This window comes from Lepisma saccharinum, chromosome 13 (assembly GCF_977018435.1).
Source record: "Lepisma saccharinum chromosome 13, izLepSacc3.1, whole genome shotgun sequence".
In the NCBI taxonomy this organism is placed as follows: Eukaryota; Metazoa; Arthropoda; class Insecta; order Zygentoma; family Lepismatidae; genus Lepisma; species Lepisma saccharinum.
The window spans coordinates 33,928,379-33,949,527 of record NC_139241.1 but is presented as its reverse complement, the minus strand read 5'-3'; the positions used below and the strand labels follow the sequence as shown (position 1 = coordinate 33,949,527).

Sequence of the window (21,149 nt, the reverse complement as noted above, 5' to 3'; positions counted from 1 at the left end):
AAAAGGACGTAAACTAGAGTCTTACCTTACATTGGAAAAAAAAAACCAGCTCACACGTCATCTCGTCAAACTTTCGCATGGTTGCTACACTGTGAGGGGGTTACATAACTGAACACACGGAACATTTGATTCACGAAGTCGACGGTAATGGCGGCACGAGCTATCGTACAACGGAGATGCATGATTGATGAAAAATACCTTTTTTACAGGCAAAATATGTTGCACGATTCTAAAAAAACATTTTTCCCGGCTTCAGAAAGTCCTCAAGAACACAATTCCATAAGTACTTTCTCGTCTTTTCTCCTGTAAATTTTAAGAAATCCGTCTCCGGCTTATACTATCGTTACCGACTAATTATTGTAGAATTTTAGAAATCATTGTCCTAATTTACTATAGTTCAGACAGAAATTATAGGTGTTCGAACTATAGTAAATTTTTACCATGTTGTTACTTATTTCCACACACAATATGGCGATAGCTTACCGTTGATCACATGTTGTGCCAGTGTTTTGTCGATTTGGAGTGTGCATGCAGTGTTGCAAACTTGTTCACCGAAAAATACCTAAATTTAAAAAAAAACATTAAAAATGCTTCACGTTTCAATTTTTGACGTAAAGAGTAATTATTAAACCATTGACGTTAGCCCCAAAAACCATCCACGGCAAAAACCATTGACGTTAGCCCAAAATTCACGATATCCCCACGAACCATCACTGGGACGAGGTATGCCTACTAGGTTAGGTTAGGCCTGTTAGGTTTGGTTCCATTAGCACTCCTTTCGTTCAATTTAGCATATACGGACAACATAGGTTTTTCTCGATTGAAGAAAATACACGGAATTCTTTTAATTTTAACTTTCCACGTCCTGCATTCCACTTCTTTTTTCAAGATTCCGTGTTGAATTACAAATTCCACGGCATCTTCCACACCCGGCAACAACTTCACGACACATCATCTTATAGCGAAAACACGGTGTGTGTTGAAACACTAACTACAGTGTTTACGTATCTAACAGACGGAACATTGTATTCTCATGCAGAAAGCAAATGGCAGCAGCAGCAATAGCACGTCGGAAAGAGATTTTCATAGAAAACCACATGCATTCGCATTAAAATGGATCAAAACTACATTCCCGAACATCAACAACGCTACAGCAAATGATTTGCGTAAGTACTTTCTCATGTAAATTTGAAGAAATCTGTCTCACGTATAGTAAAGTGTTACCAGAAAACGAAAAGAAAGAAGTACTCGTAATGTGAAAAATTGAAATTGCTTTCATGAAAAAAAACACGAATACACCTTAAAGAATGTTCCGCGAAGCAGATATGCAAGTACGAATGTTGAAAATGATAAAACAAAGAAGTTACATGTGTTTGAGGAATAGTAAATTTTTACCCATTGGGTATGCAGTGTTTCCAACCTTCTTAACCCAAAAAACACAAACATAGTTAAAATCCGTTGAACCATGGACGATAGCCCCAAAACTCATTATGTCAGGTTAGGTTAGGCAAAGATAGTTAAAATTCGTGTAACTACGTATTGTTTCTTGGGGCTATCATGAATGGTTGAACGGATTTTAAGTATGTTTGTATTTTTGGTTGGAAACACTGCATGAACATCGACAAAACACAAGCACGACGCGCGATGATCTACGTAGGTGTACGTGCCAAAGGCTATTGTGCGACGGAGAATTAATTTTCAACAAAAACATGAATTTCCACTATGATACATTCCCACATGACAGAAAACACATTCCAGATGTTAGACAATGCTACAGGAACTTATTACCGTAAGTAGTTTCTTCTTTAAAAATGAAGAAATCTGTTTGTGTGATAGTAAATATTTACCGATAAATATATTAAGAGCACCCGCAAATGGAGGCAAGGGGTCACTTGCCCTCCCCCTTCCCCCGAGATATTTGGGAAGAATTAATACAATTCAAATTTTGAAATTATAGCAGGAAAGACAGATTGAACATCTATGCAAATTAACTTAGTACTGGTGATGCTTTATGACAATACTCTTAACTGGTGGAAATCATAACTCTATGCTTCAACTTTCTACCCTATGCCTGGGGGTTATATTTCCTCTACTTTAAACAATTCCCCCACCACACATACAAATCCTACGGGCAGCGTTGAAGTAAAGGGTTACTGAATCCTCGACAAGAATGTTTTTCTGTTGTATAGGATCAAGTACCCTTTCTTTACTGAAATAAATCCCTTGAACAGTAAGAACCACTAACAGCAAAGCACTAAGAAAAAAAAGCAATTAAGTAATACTATGAATTCCCAATCAGTCTTCTGGTATGATGTCAGAAGATTCTCCACAAGTTGTTCAAAGTTCATTGCTCTCCTGTTCTCCAGAAAACTATGAGACACTTGTTGAAATGTATTCCATGCAGTTCTCTCACCATCACTGAAAAATTTCTTGCATGTTTTCACAAGTTTTCTTAACGTCAACTACATGGACAATAGAAATTGAAGTTAGAACATTACCATTATGCAGCAAAACTGCTTAACCCTTTCGAGGTGGATGACAAAATATTCGTCCTGCATGGAAATCATTTGAAGCAAAATGTAACATTTTGGAAAATGTTTTGTTGAAACCGTTGTAATAACACGAAACATGCAAATTAGGACTCGTTTTATTCAGAATTTCCAAACCTTTCATTCTGTAAGGTAAACATGGTGATGTGTACCTATTTTCGGATGCAACGGAGAGACAAATTTCTAAATTTTTGTTTTTTTAAAATTTTTATTTTTTTCAAAATTTGGGTAGCTCCCATTCGCTACCGTCCATCGATCTGGGCAAACCGCCACTAGTCGCTGATTGCCCACAAGTTAGATAAAGGCAAATACAAAGTATCAAAACGATAATACAAATAGTAAGTTTTTAAAAGAAGAAGAAGAAAGCTCAAAATCAAGGGAAATTTCCATCACAACTGGCTGCAGAGACATCATCAGAAATGCAACCCGGGCAAACTGCCACTATTCGGTGATTGTCCAATTAATATAAAGGCAAATATAATAATACAAATAGTAAAATTTATTAAAAAAAAATGGAAGAACTCAAAATGAAGCCCATCTCCTAGCGCCCATCATTATGGGCAAACCGTCGCTGATTGCCCCAAGTTATATAAAGGCAAATAAACGATAATACAAATAGTAAATTTTAAAAAAAGGAAAAACTCATAATCAAGGAAAATTTTCATCACAAGTGGCTGCAGAAACGTCATCAGAAAGGTGCCCATCGATCAGGGGAACCTGCCAGTGGTCGCTGATTGTCGAAATTATATAAAGGCGAATACGACAGTATAACAATCAGCCTGGCGACATGACAATGACGTCAGAGTCTACCTGGCGATGAGGGCAGATGTGAGGTGGATGCTTGGAGGTTAAAGACAAAAAGATTCCATGTTTTTTTTGTTTTTTTTTTACTTGGTTTCCTGTTTATTTAACATTTATTACGAAGATATGTATTTGCCGAAATATTCGTCATCCATCCTTCGGCCACTTTTGTCATCTGGAGCCTCCACCTCGAAAGGGTTAAGAAAGAACTTGGAGGAATCAATAAAAAGTCTCCAGTCCTCGGTGTTATGTGATATATTCATGGATGCAAAGAAGCCTTTGTCATGGCACACAGTCAGATCCCATGTTGTTTAAAAAATGGAAGAAATTCTTTCCCTGTAGGGAGTAGTACCTTCACATCATATCCCTTATTAAGTCATTTAATTTGGCCAGTGGATGGTAAGAGACCTGTAGGAAGGGAAGAGGAAGATTGGGTGGGGAGGGGTAATGTTGAGATGGACCTAACAGAAATTGGTAAGGATGGAAAAGATTGGATTGATGTTGCCCAGTATAGGGACAGATGCAAGATTTGGCCCAAGTTCCTTTTGTTTTATTGCGATTTCATCATGCCTGATTGCAGCATTTTCTCAGGGTTCTATAATTTTCCAAGCTGGGTGTGCTAGGTCACCGTTCCTCATGTCATTTCTGTGGTGCAAGCTCTGTTCCGCATGACCATAAGCCAACATATGTCGTCAGTCAGGCAAGGGGAGTGGGGAGCGTGAGACTCGTATCTTTATCGAATAAATGCATTGTAACAGATGAACTTGCTCGTCCACTGTGCGTAGGGTGCTAATTTCATGCCACGGAATGAGGTCAGAGTCTTTGTTCAGGCAGGTGTCATCTACGTTCTTAATGTCCCTGTAAGATACTTTCTTGGGCTTAAATTTTGGAATGCGGAGGTTATATGGTACGTGAATTACATCGTTATAGGAAATCCCAGGTAATGGAATTTGGCTGTGGCTCGTTACATGATTTTCGTCCGAGACCAGGATGACATCAAGCCAGGAGTCTGAAGTGTTCATGTGGTGGGTTCGATTTAGGTGACAGATTGTGAGATTTAAGGCTGAGAACGTATCGCGAATTGCATAGCCTCATCTCTGTTGGTACAAAGGTCGACATTCATGTCTCCCAAAACAATTGCATGCAAATATTTCGGTAGAAAGGTTGCGGGATAATTTTTGAAGTTTTCAAGGTGAGTGCTAGGTGGTCGATAGACTACGGCAAGGAGGAGTTTCTGTTGACAGACGGTGGTTTCCATAATTACATATTCGAAAGATCGCTCATAGTCGCCAGGCAATTCTGAAAGGATTTTCACAGGAATGTCCTCGCGTAGATAAATTGCCACTCCCCGCCCCTCTTCCTGATTTTATCTCTACTGAATAGACAAAAACCTGGAAGGTGCACCAACTCACTCAAAATGCTCTCCTTCAGCCACGTTTCCGATCCAAGCAGAGCATGCACGTGTTTGTTTATTTGACCAATGTTTTAGACTTCTTGGAGATGGGCAAGGATGCTTTGTGCATTGATGTTGATGACATTGAGGCTGCCCCAGAGGAGGTCCAGCTGTGGCCCAGTAGGTGGGTCACCCATTTGCAACACTAGGGTTGTCGTGTTTTTTAGGAATTTTCAAATATATATACTAAATCAAGCCTTAACTTTGGAGATGAACATATTTCTGAAACCTCTTGTGTGCAAGTATACACAATTTATAAGTGGTTATTTTGCATATGTTTTCTGCCATTCTAAGTTACTTATGACGACAAGGATATATGAGGAATCGGTAAAATACAAGAAGCAAGAAGTCTTGAACTACAATCAGCATTCTAACCTAGAACACCTGGCTTCAATGCTGCGAAGGAAGCTGCAAGAAAATCATGTTCACTCTTTCTCCACATGAGCTGATACCTTTAAATGGTTATAGTAGTCAGGATTCCTGTTTGGGACTATGTTATAATCATAGCACAAGGACGACAGGTTATAATGCATTCATAAATCTAGTCCCTTCAGAGAAACATTGGCCATATTTCAGGTGGGGTAAAACAGGCAAACCTGAACAGTAACAGGGGCCCCTAAACAAGCATAATACCAGCCTTCTTAGCTCCAAACCCTTCCCTCTCTCTTGGCTTGGATTATTCTGCTTTACACCATCTCCTCTTGTTACGTCTTTAGGGTAGCTTAAACAGCCTCCTGCTTAGCTTCGCAGAAGAAATGTAAGTCTGCAATATCTACTCTATGACAACATTGTTAGTTAAAGTATTGTTAGTTATTTTGTTTTTTTATTTGAACAACTTCTGAAATTCTTCATATTTTGCTGTTACCTAAGGTAATATCAGTTACATGTACTCTGCCTTGAAACTAAGAGATATTGATTTGTCATTTTATAATATATTTGCAAATTTTAACAAAAAAGAAAAAAAAAAGAAAAACAATGTTAGTGCCATGCATAGTGGCAACATAATGAATCAGAGTGTCCACTCTATTTATTTATACATAATACATGGTGCAATGCCCATGAGGGTCAGGTCTTACCTACAAACTGTCTGCCTGACTCCAGCCTATTAAGGTGCAAGATGGTCCAACCAGTTGCAGAGTGATATGTGGTCAACATGACGAACCCAGTCGTTGTTGTAGGTTTCCATGACCGAGTTATGTTACTCATTCGTAGCTCCCCAATTTCCTCATCATGGGGGGTGGCCACTGGTCCCATGCACTGGCCGAAATCTCAGGAGAGAAGTTGATATACTTCTCCCAGGAGACTTGAACCTGCGAGCGTCCCTTGACCAAAGCCCAAAACCTGATATGGCAACAGTTAATTTAGTCCAGATTATTAAAATCCATACTGTTGTTCCATCTTGCTTGAACCAGACTTGACTGGGCAGTCCTTCTGTCGAGGAAAAAACTAGTCAGGTAATTTCATGAGGTATCTAATATGATTCACTGTATCTACAAGTAAATATAAACTCATATTATCACATGTGGGTTATCTTTCCAGTTGTTCAAAGAATGGTTGCTTCTCCAGAAATAAAAGTTTCTTGTCTCTACAATATGGTAAAGTGTTCATTCATCTGAAAATAAAAAATAAATCCATTGTTATGTGTAGGAATTGTTTAAAATAAAATTTTCGTATAATTTCTCCGTGCCATTATGACTCAAGTCATTGGTAACCAAATGTCTTAAGTGGTAAAAGAAGTACAGTGCTCCCCTGTACTTTATACCATGCCATGAAGGCATATAGGGGATGTGGAGTTAGGGCCCCACACTCTCTTGATCATGTCTGAAGGTGGGGGTGATGTGATCAGCAGCATGCCCCTGGCTACCTTCACTCACCAGAGTTTTCTCCAGGTACCCACTTTTATATGATGCTTTGTGGGCACCAGGGCTGCTTGAACAGGTGGAAAATATCCTGGTTCTCTTCCGCTGAGGATAAGATACCAATGTACTACCAACTTTCAAATGCCACAATGCATGTATCCTTCTCATCAGTTAAGAAATGTGATTTTTATGTTCACAAGTGATATGTAATGACTGGGCCTGCCTGAAGAGGTATGCTGTACCATAAAGCACAATAACAATAAATCATGTCAACATAGAAATAGTATCATGTGGTTCAGTCCTCAGAATAAAATTAGACTTAATTGGTTGTAAATGTTAATCTTGAGCCATGTCTTTTTAATCTTGGGTGTGTAAATCAAAATTTGTATGTTTTGATAATGAAGGTATTTTGCAGGTGAATGTTTAACTGATGCAGAAGTTTCAGCATAAGTTGCCTGTCCTAGTGATGGTCTTCCTGACTGGTGCCTGTTCCTCATGTTTCAACATGACTGGGAGATGTTGCATTAGCTCTATGGATGCGAGAGGTCGCAGACCATTTTAATATTTAGTAAGTACTTCTGTCATATATTAATTGTTTTATTTTTGAGAGATATTTTGTGGGTTTATGTTAGTTCTTTTACATTTTTAGTTCTTTTACTTATTTTTATGTTTTTAAGCCTGTCCCTTTGGTGGAGTGGTTAGCTACGATGCCAGGGGTTCACGGTTCGAATCACAGCCTGGGCATGGGTGTTTGTCAATGTCCATTCATCATGTCATCACTCATCACCATCTTCGCAATTAGCCAAAAGTAACAGAAAAGTGAAGTAAAATAAGCTAAATCAATCAAACATTGTTTTTAACTTCATTTTCTATATTTTATATAGATGAAAGTCGTGGAGTACCAGACACCTTAAGTTCATTGACAGTAATTAGAAAATGAGTGGGTGGAATATAAGTTGAAAAGTTTTGTACTTCAAGATCCTTTATTAAGAACAGGGAATGATTGTGGAAAAATGGAAACGAAAGTACAAATAAGATTGGAAAAAAAAGAAAGGAAAAAAGAGTAACATTTCAAGAAAAACAAAATTATCATCCAGTACTGGACAGGCTATGTGTTAGCTTATAAATGAGTCGAAAACATAAAGTAATTATACCGGTAACCTAAATGCAGTAGCAAGGCACTTACCTACAGTTTAGCATGTTCTTGCAATGTTCACAAATAAAGTACAAAATGTTTTCCTCATGTGCACATCGGACGTACACCCAACCATTGCTAGAGAAACATTTCACCCCATTCTTCATTGAATGATTGCTACAAGTTATGAATTCTGTTGTTTTTTTCTGATCGAAAATGAAGTGCAGCTGTTTTGTGTGTTCTTCATAGGTGGTATGTAATCTTTTCCTCCTTTGCTGCCATTGTAGAAGTGCGTGATGTGTTTCCTTGTTTCATCATTCCAACATCCTGCATGTCTTGTTCATTTCGTCTCTTCTGTGTTTTCATTTTCTTCTCTACACCCAGTTTCTATTTTGCCGCTAGTTCTTGCTTGTAAGGATTGCATGTCAAGACTTCACTTTGCTGTATTCGTTGTCTTCTCCTTAAAACTCTCTGCTGTTGTAGGTTGGCAATGGTGTTAATGAAGTGAGCATATGTGCTATCTGACTGTTCTGATGAAAGAGCTGGAGATGGAAAAGGAACAATTATGTTTTGTGGTCTTCAATGTACAAGGCACATTTCAAAAGATAGGGCTGATTGATTATATGAAACGAGAAAAGAAGTGTAGTAACACTGCTTTAGTTGTTAGAAACACGTACATATCTACTTCATTTCTCATCATATTCACTATCATTTGCCGAGCACCTTTGTTACCGCAGAACAAACTTTTTACACCCTCTGTATAGAAGTTCACCACCTGGGAGTTCAGCCAATCTAACATTGCCATTTTCAACACTTGAGTTTCTTCAAATCGTTGAGGCGCAAGTCATATCTTGAGGTTCTGAAAGAAACGATAGTCACTAGGTACAAGGTCCTGATTATACGAGGAGTGATCAAAAAGTTCCCATTCGAATATCTCAATCGTCTGGATAGTGAGTGCAACAGTGTGTGGTCTAGGGTTGTCATGGATAAGAAGAGCTTTTGAGTGCAAAATTCCATGTCATTGGTTTTGTTTTGCACATCTTAGTTTTGCTTGAACTTTTTCTCATTTGCCATACTTTTCCTTCACTCATTACAACTCGGACCCTACACTTCAGACAGTTCTCGGTGAATTTCAGCAGCATTATGACCTTTTACGTTAAGAAATCGAATCACAGATGTACGTCTCAACTGGTGGAATTGTGTAATCACGCAGCAATTTTAACACACTCTAACTCACAAGATAATCAACAATTGACAGCGAAAATATGATTGTTGGGTCACCAATGGACTAATTGATGTTACTGTGCAGGTGCAATGTGATCACTGTTGCCAGTCACTTTTTATAAATAATACCAATGTGCATGCCTAAATCCTCCTGTAAAATTGAAGGTGCTAGTTGAAAGAACGCTAGCGGTAACCAATAATCTTCTCCAAGAAGGTTGAATAATGTCCAACCATGTACAATCAATCAATTGATATAAAAGTTTCTCCTGACAGAGAAAAACAGGTAAAGTATAAGCCCTATTCTCGAAGTGTAGTTTGACAGATGCTTGTGCTGTAACACGTACGTATCCTTTGTTTACACCTCATAATCATAGGCTGGAATTATATTTAACATAGTGTGGAAACTTTTGGTAACAGCAGAAGCAGTATCAACTTCACATTTAACAGTACATTTATTGATTTGGAGATTTATAATGACGCTATCTATACTGAATTGCTGCTCCAAAACATGTTGAGTAGAAGTAACTAGTGTGGAATGATGACTGAGAGTATCAGTGTTGAAATGGTTGAAGCTGAGCGTAGGCAAGTCATGATCTAAACCATTATTGCAAGTTGTGTTGTGTGAGGTTGAATTGGACGTTCTATTAACAGCTCTACATCGTATATTCCAATGGCCTTGTCGTTTACAGTAGCTGCAAGTTGTGTTTCTTGCCGGACAAAGATCTTGTAGGTGATTCTTGGTGCAGTTGTCTCACTCGAAGTGAGAATTTTGCCTGGTATCTGTTGATTTCTGAGGTTGAGAGTTGCTGTTCTGTCTGATTTCGCCAAAGTGTGAACTCGTCAAAGGGCCTGTGTGACGGTCTGCATTGATCCGCGTCAAATTTCTTGAGTTGGTGGCAAAAGTCACATAATCTGCATTGTACTTATTCGAGAATAATTTAGGGGTCCCGGGTTCGAATCCCAGCATGGGCATGGATGTTTGTGAGTGTGTATTCATCAATTTCATCATGTCATCACTCATCGCCATCTTCGCAAATTAGCCAAAAGTGGCACAGAAAGCAAAGTAAAACAAAGCAAATCAATCAGTCAATCGAGAATAATTTAACTTCTCGTTCTAATAACTCACGATTCAAAGCAATCTGTTGACATTTAGCAAACGGAAGATGACTTTCAGATAATAATCTTTTTCAAGTACTGCCTGACTGTACACCATCGAGGAATTGTTCAACAAGTGCCTCATCTAAATACTGCTCGTACACACATTTGGCTGCTTGTTGTTTGATTCTCACTCCGAATTGAGTAACTGATTCTCCTTGAGATTGAATGCATTTTTGAAACTTGAACCTCTCTGTAAACTGCAGCTTTTCTTTAATTTGCCACATTCTGGGTGAGGCAGAGTTGATCCAAATGCATGAAAAAATTATCTATATCTTCATTTTCTTCAACATATTCCCTGAATGTAATGTTGAGAGCCATTCTATTGAAGCTTCAAATTACAGTAACTGATAGAAATTACTCAAATGTATGAAATTTACGATGTGTAACTGAAACTTGCTTTTGCTTAAGCATGAATAAAATTAGCAAACTTAAATGTTACCTGACACCATCTTGTTGATTTGCCACATGCAATCTTACTTGTCACTATCACATGCCGATAAAGTCATAAAGTCATTCTGAGGATATGATTAGAATCCTTCAAATACTGTCCAAATTGATAGATTCGAGTGAAGGATATGGTAATGCACGTTAGTGTAAGTTGCACAAGATAAAAACCAGACGGTGAACAAACAACATATTTAATTGAAACTGGACTTATGTCTGGAATATTCATGTACAATGAATCATGATACAGAAAGATTATACACAATATGTCTCTGTGTATGGTTTCTCTTCTTCTAGACGTGAAGACCAAACCTTGTAGTCATATGCTTAATACTTGGACCATATCACTGTTCTTTTGAAAAATGCTGGAAAAGTACCATATTCCATAAGCAAGAATAAAGAACATGATGACTTAACAAATCCAAGTAGACTTCACCATTTAAGAATCCCTCGTTGAAAATGAACCAACCAATCCCGTTCTACATGCACCATACCATACCATTACCAGCACCAGGAATTTGGTTGGGATCTGTATAATGTAGAATATCAGGTCACATGTATTGCATATTATTCTCATTAATTTCAATGTGAACATAAAATTATCCTCGTCACTGTGAAGGACTTTTCATTTCAAAGAAAGCAACACATTGCAATTGTTTGAGACACCATTCACTATGTTCTTCTTTGTTGTTTTTTCGGTTGGTGTTTTAAGTCCACTTTTTTCACAGTAAGGCTAATCGGGACTGGACCTACAGTTTAAAGTGGGATCCGAACCACTATGAGCCTCCACCAGGTATTGATTACAAGGTGAAACATTCACAATATTCAATTTTTTGGCGAATGTGGCTCATTAAAATCGTGTGCAATGGAATGTAAACTGCTCTCCCTAGATGCCAGTGTGATCTCAATGCATTCCTAACACGTTAGAGGCATTCTAATGCTTTCTTTCAGAAAGAAGAATATGTATACATTACTTTCTTTCCGGTTAAAGATACGTTGGAGAAACCTTCGTCACTGCATTTCTCATGAACTTCTAGCCTTATTTGATATATTACATCACCACCTTTCCATTGAAAATGCTTGAGTTGAATTCAGTATAGCAGCCAACAATATGGCGGACCTCCGTTTGACATCCACAACTATGGTTCCCCCTGGGGCCAACATGTTTCTATTATAATCAATTTTACCCAGCATAACTCCGTTACGTTTATAGGGCGTGTTAAGGGACTTTTGACTCACCCTACTAGCTTTTATAACTCGCATAGTTTTACATATTATTTTGTATCATCTGATCCCATCGCAGTCCCAGCTTGATTTTTCATATGTTTTAGAGTATAGCATGGTGTGCCAAATATTTTTTTTTCGCAATTTTTGGGGATGACATGTTTTGAGATTTTCAAGATCAAAGTCAAGGTCATGAGACAATATTTTATTCTTATCCAATGGTAGGCTTGTTACATATGATTTGAAAGCTTCTTCCATTCTCTACACAATAAACTTCATTTGAGCTTCCTAGGCTACATAGGAACAGAGTTAAATCACATTTAGGACAGCAAAATGAACTCAGAAAGTGCAATTTGTTCAAACTTTGACCTTAAATAATTTGACAATTACAAGATGCATTAGACTCAAAAATTTTTCAGTTACTGAGTTCCATGCATAGTTTTCTGTTCACCAAATTTCATGAAAATTGGAAATGGTTTTGTTGAAAATTGCACATATTTGTGTTGATTTCGCATGGAATGACTCTGAAGTCTTCTTTTGTTGCTAGGCATCAATTCTTTTTCTGAAAGTGATGAAGGAAATGAAAAGAAAAGTGATGATAAAAATTTGCATTCTGAACATACACATGAAATAGAAGACCGGACAGAAACAGTGCTGCAAAATGCGAACAGATGTCAAAATATGTAAGTGACTGGAAGTGGACATTCTCAAATAATGTGCCCAAAATATACTTTATAGCTGATAGTGGGGTTTTGCATGATTTGATTTGTTTTATTTTACTTTTGTGCCACTTTTGGCTAAATGCAGAGATGGGAATGAGTAATAATATGATGAAATTAATGAATGGACACTCACAAACATCCATGCCCAGGCCAGATTCACACCTGGGACCCCTGGCATTGTAGCATGATGTGTAACCACTTCGCCATGAGAGCTGGCAGAAATTTCAAGATACCGGTCTCAGTGAACTTGACATATTATTGGAATTCATGGACCCTCTCTTTGACGTTTTCATGAAAGAAACAAACAGTTAAGCAAGCAAGAATTTATGCGATGCAGCTTCATACGAACAGTGTGACAAAATGGTTTAATGTGAATGAAGATGAAATAAAAACATTTTTTGCTATTTTACTTCATAAATACATTTTTACATCAACGGAAACAGTATATTTATATATTTCAGTAAATGTATATATTAAAAAGAGTTCAAAAATGGCTAGCAGCGACCATTTAAATGAGGTTCCAGAGCAAATTTCAATTCCGAAAATTTGAAGGTGAATGGGTTAAAATGATCTGCATTCCTTCAGAAGTGAAAGCAAGCAGACACTGAATTGAACATGTCATTCCTAGTAAAATTCAATGATGTTTACATTAAAATGACCAATACTTTAATGCCGATTCACTCACATTACAGACTTATTCACACAAATAAAAATCTTATTGTGTTGAATCCTACCCACTCGTAGACAGTGAGTGATAAGTAGAGCCCAGATTTATAAGCACAATCAAACAGGAAGATAAGCAAGTTAATAAGCACAAAAAATTTAAAAAATAAACACCAAAATAAGCATAAACAAATACAGGAAAATCTGAAAAAATATTTGTTTATTAGATCTCTTACCTTATTCAAAGCTGTTAAAGTATGTAAGGAGTATGTAAGGAAGGTATGTCATCCTGAGATTTTCTTGTGTGAAGCTCCTGCGTCTGTCAGTGAAGAATGATTTGTACAGTGAAAATGTTCTTTCCACGTAGCATGACATCACAGGCGCATGTGAAAAACACCACAGTTCTTCGTGGGTGAATTCATCTTCAATGTCTGTTTCTTCACCAGAAATCTTTTTGTAAATTTGGCACAGTGTTTTGTAACCGGGATTTTTAAGTAATTTCTGACTCAGCTTGTCAGACACAATTTTACCAACACCGTGAGTTTCTGAAGACAACGTTACTGAAATTTCATCAATAAGAGAAAGCGAATGTTGCAATGTATTATTTCGAGCTTTCAACTGTGTTATAATATCAGGTAATTTGGAAAAATGATTATGGATGCACTGTATCTTTTCTAGGATGCCGTTTCTCTCGCATGGCTATTTAGAAGCATTGATCTCGTCATCCCAATGTCGTAGTGTGATTGAAATAGGATTGATATATGACAGATTTGAGTAAAATATGCTATTTTAAACCAAAATCATAAAATAAGCAAGCATAACCATTTCCTGCAGAAATAAGCACTTTCAACTTTAGTTAAATAGCTCATCAAGGTATGTAATATGAAGTACAACCTTTCTTCTTACCATTAGAAGTCTGGAAAAGAATATGCATTTCGCTTATAAATCTGGGCTCTAGTGATAAGTAAATTATTTCACAACACAATACGAATGTCTCTACCAATGATGGCAAGACCTCAAGTGCGAGGCATCCAGATACGCAGATAGTTATTTTAACTAAATGGTACAAGTTTGCATTCACCCAAGGTCCAAATTCTTTGAGAAAAGAGAACAACTGGCTAAAGTAAGTAATTTCGTTTTTTTTTTCTTATTTCTTTTTTCTGCACTGCTCATTCAAAACTTGGTTGTTAAGGGTTAAACCCTCTGATTAACTGAAATGAGACTAATAAGAAAATGTTGTATGAATAATACTTAAATGCATTTTTAATTTTATGCAGTTATTTCTTTGTTCTTGACAGATATTTGGATGCATTGAAGATACAACTGTAAATTGTGAACAAAAATGGATGATTACCAGAAACTTACAGATGTGGAAATATTGGAGACATTTGAGAGTTTGAAAAAGGAGCTAATGGCAGAGCTTTCTAAATTGCCTGAATCAATTCAAAATGAAGCTGTTCATTTGAATATAAGGTGAGTTGCATTGCTAAATGTATTTGAAATTTCACAATGCAATTTTTAGTATGTACTTCTTTGATCTCTTCCTCATGTATATGTTATTGCACTTATTACATTCTTACATTCTGATCATTGCAATTAGATGGTTGATGAACAGTGTTCTTACAAATTTAGTCAGGTTGTCACCGTACAAGGCAAATATTATTAAATATTATTTTTCATTTGAATACTGTGTTTGTGTGCAGGCTCTCCTTTCAATACTGCTAGAATCTGAACCAGGTCTAGTGAGCAAGACACATATGTAAATCATCTAAATGCACAGCCATGAAAAGAGGTTGCCTGGCAGAATTACGCTGGTGCCACTTGTGGGAAAAGCAATAAAAGAGTAGCGCAAAATTCACTGGTTCCCACTCACTGTGTGGCAACACCCATGGGACTGCATTGCCTAGTTTGAGTGTCAGACTGACCTCTGTTTTGGGCATACAGTCATCATCCCTGACGTTTCGAGCAAATACTGTCAGTTTGTATCACTAGGATTAAAAAAAAAACAACTCTACCATGAGACCTTTCATTCTCTTAAACCTCCAAATACATGGGGTTGTGCTCTGCATGAACTTCTGTCACCCACCTAATTTTATGACCATGTGTTTAGGTGCCTTCATATATTGAATAATGTACTTATGATCTTTCATGTTCCGTTTGGGGTATAAATATTTAAATTTGAGGCCTGTTCATTGTACACCCATGTCCCATAGTTAAAATAGAAAACAGATCATTTCTAAAAGGTCAGAATGGCACACACTTGAAAACCTACTGCTATGGATTGAACCGTCTGATTAACTGAAGTGCCATTTCTGTAAAATTGAAACTCTGGTATACATCAAAGTATGAGTGCTTGGGCATAAATCATGACAACTATTTTTCTTGCAAGAAAGCAGGACTGGCACAATAATTCCAAATAAAACAGGACACTGTATAAACAATGCAAATCATCTGTACCAAGGGTTGCTGGAGATGTGCCATAAAAAATAAGAAAAAAATGTGTTTTACTCACAAGGTTACACAGGCAGTTCAAAAGCAAAAGACAAGTACACAAATTGCCCTATGAATGCTCAAATTAGTTAAACTAGTTCCCTAGAGTGATCACAACATGCTGCCAATGCTGTGGGAGGCATCAAATACCAATACCATCCTCATGTGAGTCAGGACATCTCACTTTTCATGTTGATGACAATGTCATTTTGAATCCAAAACAGTCTCCTGCATAGTTGTTACTTTGGGTTAAAAAAAAGTAAAGGTAAAGTGCTCCCCTGTGATTAGCACCATGCCATGAATGCATATAGGGGGCGTGGGGGTAACGCCCCACACTTTCTTGATCCGGTCGTGAGTGGGGGTGATGTGATCAGCATCATGCCCCTGACTACCTTTACCCCCCCCCCCCCAGGGTTTTCCCCAGATACCCATGTCATTCGACGCTGGGTGGGCACCGGAGCCGCTTCCAACGTTAGAAAAGTTCCCAGATTTGAACCGGCCAGGGATCGAACCCGAGACCTTGAGCATGGTAGTCAGATGCATTACCGACTGAGCCACCGTGGCCACACTGTTCTTTGTGATGAGAGGGACAAAGCTGCCTGCAGAACTTTTGAATTACCTCGTAGAGACCATGCTATTAAAGTTTCAATTACTTTGGGTATGAGGTGGAAATCACCCAGGGACACATCTGGTGAGTGTGATCGGTACTCTGGTATCTCCCATCCCCATTGGTCAGATAGCTCCTGTGGATATGCTGCTTTATGTGGTGTTGAGTTGTCTTGATGAATGATGGCATATTCCAGATGTTAATCTGTAATGGCTTCCACCAACTCGTGTGGCATTCTCTGACAGTTCGCTTGTGGAGAACGGCTATTTTCACATAAGAAAGCTGTTCACTCAGAGTAATTTCCATCCTGCATGAAAGTTGAATCAACACTTACGTTCTCATACCCTATGTGCGATAACCGTACTTCACACTGTCATCTAGTGATGAAATGTACTACTACAGGGGATGCAAGATCTTACTTGTATTGTAGTTACTTTCATTTTTGTACTGCCTGTAGCCTTGTGTCTACTACACACATGTAGAACAATACTTTTTCTTCATTATTTTTTGTGGTACTTCCCTTCCAACTTCTGGTAGATATGGCCTGCATTCTCCATACAGTGTCCTCTTCCATTTGTTTATTTCAAATTTTTATGCTGTATACACAGTGAGCTTTACCTTTGCCATTACTTATACCCCAACCTTCATAAGGAAACAACTATATGTTTATGCCAAAGACACATTGAAGAAATGAACAAAGGCATTAAAAAGACAAGTTGCAGCCCATCAGCTGCCACCAAAGGCACTTCCAGAACTCCAAGCTGTTCTTTGTGAGGAAAGGGACGAAGCTGACTGCAGAACTTTTGAATTACCTTGTAGAGAGAATGTTATGTTGCTGCAAGGCGTGTGTGGCCATTAGGGTCACCACACTCCATATTAACTGACCTGTTGTTGTGGAACCCACACACTGTGTTGGCCTGTGTTTTGTCGTTGCCCCTTTACAGCCTTAGCTTTTAACCTAAGTCAGAAAATTTTAACATTTTAGTAATAGTGCATTACCATTATGCCACTTTAGCTATGGTAAGGGGCTGGACCCCGTAAAGTGTGACAGTGTGACAGGTGCGAAATAGCCTTAGTGCTGACGCACCCAAAATTTTAAATTTCAATTCAAATTCAAACCTGTTTGCCAAAGCATTTAACAGTGTTATGGCAAATGTAGACGACCTCATGATCTTTTGTCGCTCACAGAATCTTGCGTCAGCTTCTCGTCAACTCCAACTGACGATAAACTGTTTCGTTGAGTTGTCCTTCCAAACTGGTTTCAGCTTTTCCTCTGAGAAATCCGTGTGCGTCCATTTCTGTCGTCCACATACATACCACTTTGACCCTGACCTGTACATGGGGAAAGTGCCCCTACCTTTCGTGAATGAGGTTCAATTTCTCAGCCTCATTCTCGACAAGAAATTATCATGGCAACCTCACCTTCGTCAGTTAAAGTTATCTTGTCTGAGTGTTCTCAACCTTCTATGCGTTTTATCTCATACTTCTTGGTATGCTGATAGGACCGTACTGCTATGCCTGTACCATTCACTTATCAGATCGAAGCTGGATTATGTGTTGTGTATTTGTCTTCCCACTCTCTAGGTTACGGATCCTAGACACTGTCCACCATGCTGGTATTCTTGTGTGTTCTGGTGCTTTCCTTACCAGTTCAGTCGCCAGTTTGTATGTGGAGGCATCTGAGCCGTCACTGTCTCTGCGAAGACAGCGACTGATAGTGAAGTATTTCATCCATATTACACTGTCTCGGACAATAGTAGGCTGGCAAGGTACTGACTCCATCCTATTGTTACTAGACCATTTGGTGTTCGTGCAGACGAGATCCTGTCGTGTTGACAGTGATCTTCCTGTCATCTCTCCACTCATTCCGCCTCTCCCGACCTGGAAGTTTCCTGTACATTCCATCGATTATTCTCTGACTGCCCTTCAAATGGCACAAACACCAGCAGCAGGTTTTAGAGCTTCGCACGTAGCACCCCAATTTTAATGTATTTTATATGGATGCTTCCAAGACAGTCGAATAAGTGGGTTGCACCTTCATCCTAGATTCTCAAAATTCCAGTTACTCTCTACATCCAGCCTCTTCCATCTATACGGCCGAGTTGTACGCCATTCTAAAGGCACTGGACTTTGCAGACGTCAATGGTCTGATGAAAGTCCTTGTGTGCAGTGATTCGACCAGCATGTTACAGACTCTGTATTCGCCATATTCCTGGTATCCGGTAGACTGACACATTTTTAGATGGCATGTGTCTTCATCTGCCAGTGCCGATGTACGCTTCTGTTGGGTCCCTAGCCACGTGGGCATTCAGGGCAATGAAGCAGCTGTAGCTGCCGCCAAGTCTGCTGATGCTGATGGCAATGTTCTCGTCCACCTTTTGCCAGCTAGCGACCTGCAGAATTTGCTTTGTTGTTCCCTTCTTGTCACTTGGCAAGCCAAGTGGGATTCCTTGTCCTGTCCCTCTCGCCGAGAAGAAGTTCTTCTGACCAGAATGCATATTGGACATAGCCATCCAACCCATGGTCATTTGCTGCAGGGGCAGGACCCTTTTTTGTGTTGTGTTTGTAAATTTTTTTGTAAGTATTTCGCATGTTCTCGTTGAATGTGCCGATCTTCCTTATCTCTGGCAGACTTTTAACCTTTCCGGCTGTTTGTCATCCCTGTTTGGTGATGACAATAGTACAGTAGCATGCAAATTAATCCGAACAAGATGCATACTTTTCCAGGTATACAATAATCTTAAAATACGTTGCAGTTTTAAGCTTTAATTTCACTTTTTTTTTAAATAACTGCACATTCTCTCTCGATAATGTCCTGTGCTATGAACAATGATCCATATTTACTCACTAGTTCATTGTTGAAGACCAGAGGTGGAGTCTATTGTTGAAGTATTTTGTTATCTTCGACAGACGAAGAGTCAGTTGTGTTGCAAGTTATGTGCCAAGCAGAAGGTAAGTTTTTTGTGTGAGTGGTTCTCATTTCATTTGCTATCCAAATGGATACAACGCCATGCAAACTGTCGAAAATTGTTACGTTATCACAGCATAATTCAGTGACACAGATACAAATTGCTACAGAATGTGTTGTCGGATGGGGTACGGTTAATTCAATTTTAAAACAATACCAAGAGACTGGATCCATCGAGCCTCAAGGCAAGGGAAAATGTGGTCGCAAACGAAAAACTTCTTTGCAGGATGAACAAATTGTTATTAGAAAAAGCAAACAGAACCCCAGACTTACTGATGTTGATTTAACACGTGATTTATTGTCAGAGTGGACGTCCACGTTACAACAGTACGTCGCAGACTGCTTAAATCTGAAGGAAAAGCTTGTAGGCCATTGAAAAACAGTGTCTTCCAAAAAGAATGTGTAAAAAGCGTGTAAAGTGTGCAAAACGTCATTGGGACTGGACCGTGTGTGACTGGAAGAAAGTGCTTTTTTGGACAAATGCCATTTTGAAGTGCATGGTCACAAGGTTTATTTCGTTCGTAAAGGATAATGTGAAAAACTTTCACCAGAACACATGCAACAAACTCCAAAACACCCCCCAAAAATATTGTTCTGGGGTTGTTTCACATCTGAAGTGCCTGGGCCAATAGTTCCTGTTAAGGGGATGATGAACAGTGATAAATATATTGACATACTGCGACGAAAAGTCATACCTCATCTCAAGAAATATTTTCCTGCTGGTGATGGTGTTTTCCTAGCAAAATGTCATATACCTAAAAAAAAAAATCAATGAGTTCTTTGATAATAACAATGTACAAGTACTCTCCTGGCCAGGAAACTCACCTGATTTAAATCCAATTGAAAATTTATGGTGTATCTGCAAAAAAAAGGATGTCAAAAGTGGATTGTTCAACCAAGGAGAAAATGCTTGCGGCCGTTGTTAACGTGTGGTACCTGATGAAGAAATTAAAAACATTTGTACAAATTTAGTGTCATCCATGACTAAGTGTGTCAATGATGTGATTACAAACGAGGGAGGTCACACAAAGTACTAAGGGTATTTCTAAATGCATGTATAGTTATGTATATTGCAGCAATTTCATTAAATGACAAAATGTGTACCTTGTTCGGATTAATTTGCATGCTACTGTATTTTATCCATTGTTTTTGTCTTTTTGCAGAGAGCTGGACTCTTTCACCATCTGTAAGGAGGCTTTTAGTTCTTTTCTGACTTTAATGTGTCGTGTTTGTCTTGTGCAGGTCTGTTTACAACCTTGCACTTTTAATTTTCCCAAGGGACTTTTTACACCCCTTGTTTTAATCACTCAAGCCAGAATTTTAGGTAAGGAGATATTTCCCCAAATATATTGAAGGGTGTAGAATTGTCAGAAGTGCCGATGCACCCAAAAATTTTAAATCATTCATTTGTGTGGGATATGCGTAGGTATTTTCACTGTGATATCATCTACTTCACATTTTCTTGCATATATCCCTTTTTTGTTGCCACTGACATTCAGGGGGGAATGGTGTGAAAACCCCTTAATTTTACTTGACACCCTTTTTCAAAACCTATTATAAACTGAAAACACTTCTAACTCTTATAGTATCACATTACATTGCAACTTGTGTTGAAGTGAGACTGCTGTTAGTGTATACAAGAGGCAAGCCATTGAATGAGAAGCCAACTTAGTTTCCTCTACTGGTGCCTCAAATATCCGCTGTTGTCTTTCTTTCTTTTGCATTGTTGTTAAGAATTGTTTCTTCTTTTGTTTATTCAACTTCCCTGTTTGTGGATTTCGATAATTACCTACATCTTAGTGTGAGTTGAATTTGATTCAATTTTAGTTATTTATCGTGGCTTTTCTGCCAC

At 38.4% G+C, this 21,149-nt stretch overlaps 1 protein-coding gene across 3 annotated transcripts in view; it reads left to right on the top strand.

Annotated features, from left to right (window-relative positions):
• LOC145997230 (uncharacterized) overlaps positions 1 to 21,149 on the top strand; it is a 102,300-nt gene that overhangs the window by 2,392 nt on the left and 78,759 nt on the right. For 2 of the 3 annotated variants that reach the window (XM_083134024.1, XM_083134022.1), the window contains exons 2-3: positions 7,078 to 7,230; positions 14,531 to 14,705. In XM_083134024.1, coding sequence (XP_082990150.1) covers positions 14,575 to 14,705 — 131 coding nt within the window. In that variant the 5' untranslated portion in view covers positions 7,078 to 7,230; positions 14,531 to 14,574. Of the gene's footprint in view, positions 1 to 1,644; positions 1,790 to 7,077; positions 7,231 to 14,530; positions 14,706 to 21,149 lie in introns of those variants that run through there. The other variant, XM_083134023.1, reaches the window with a different exon arrangement.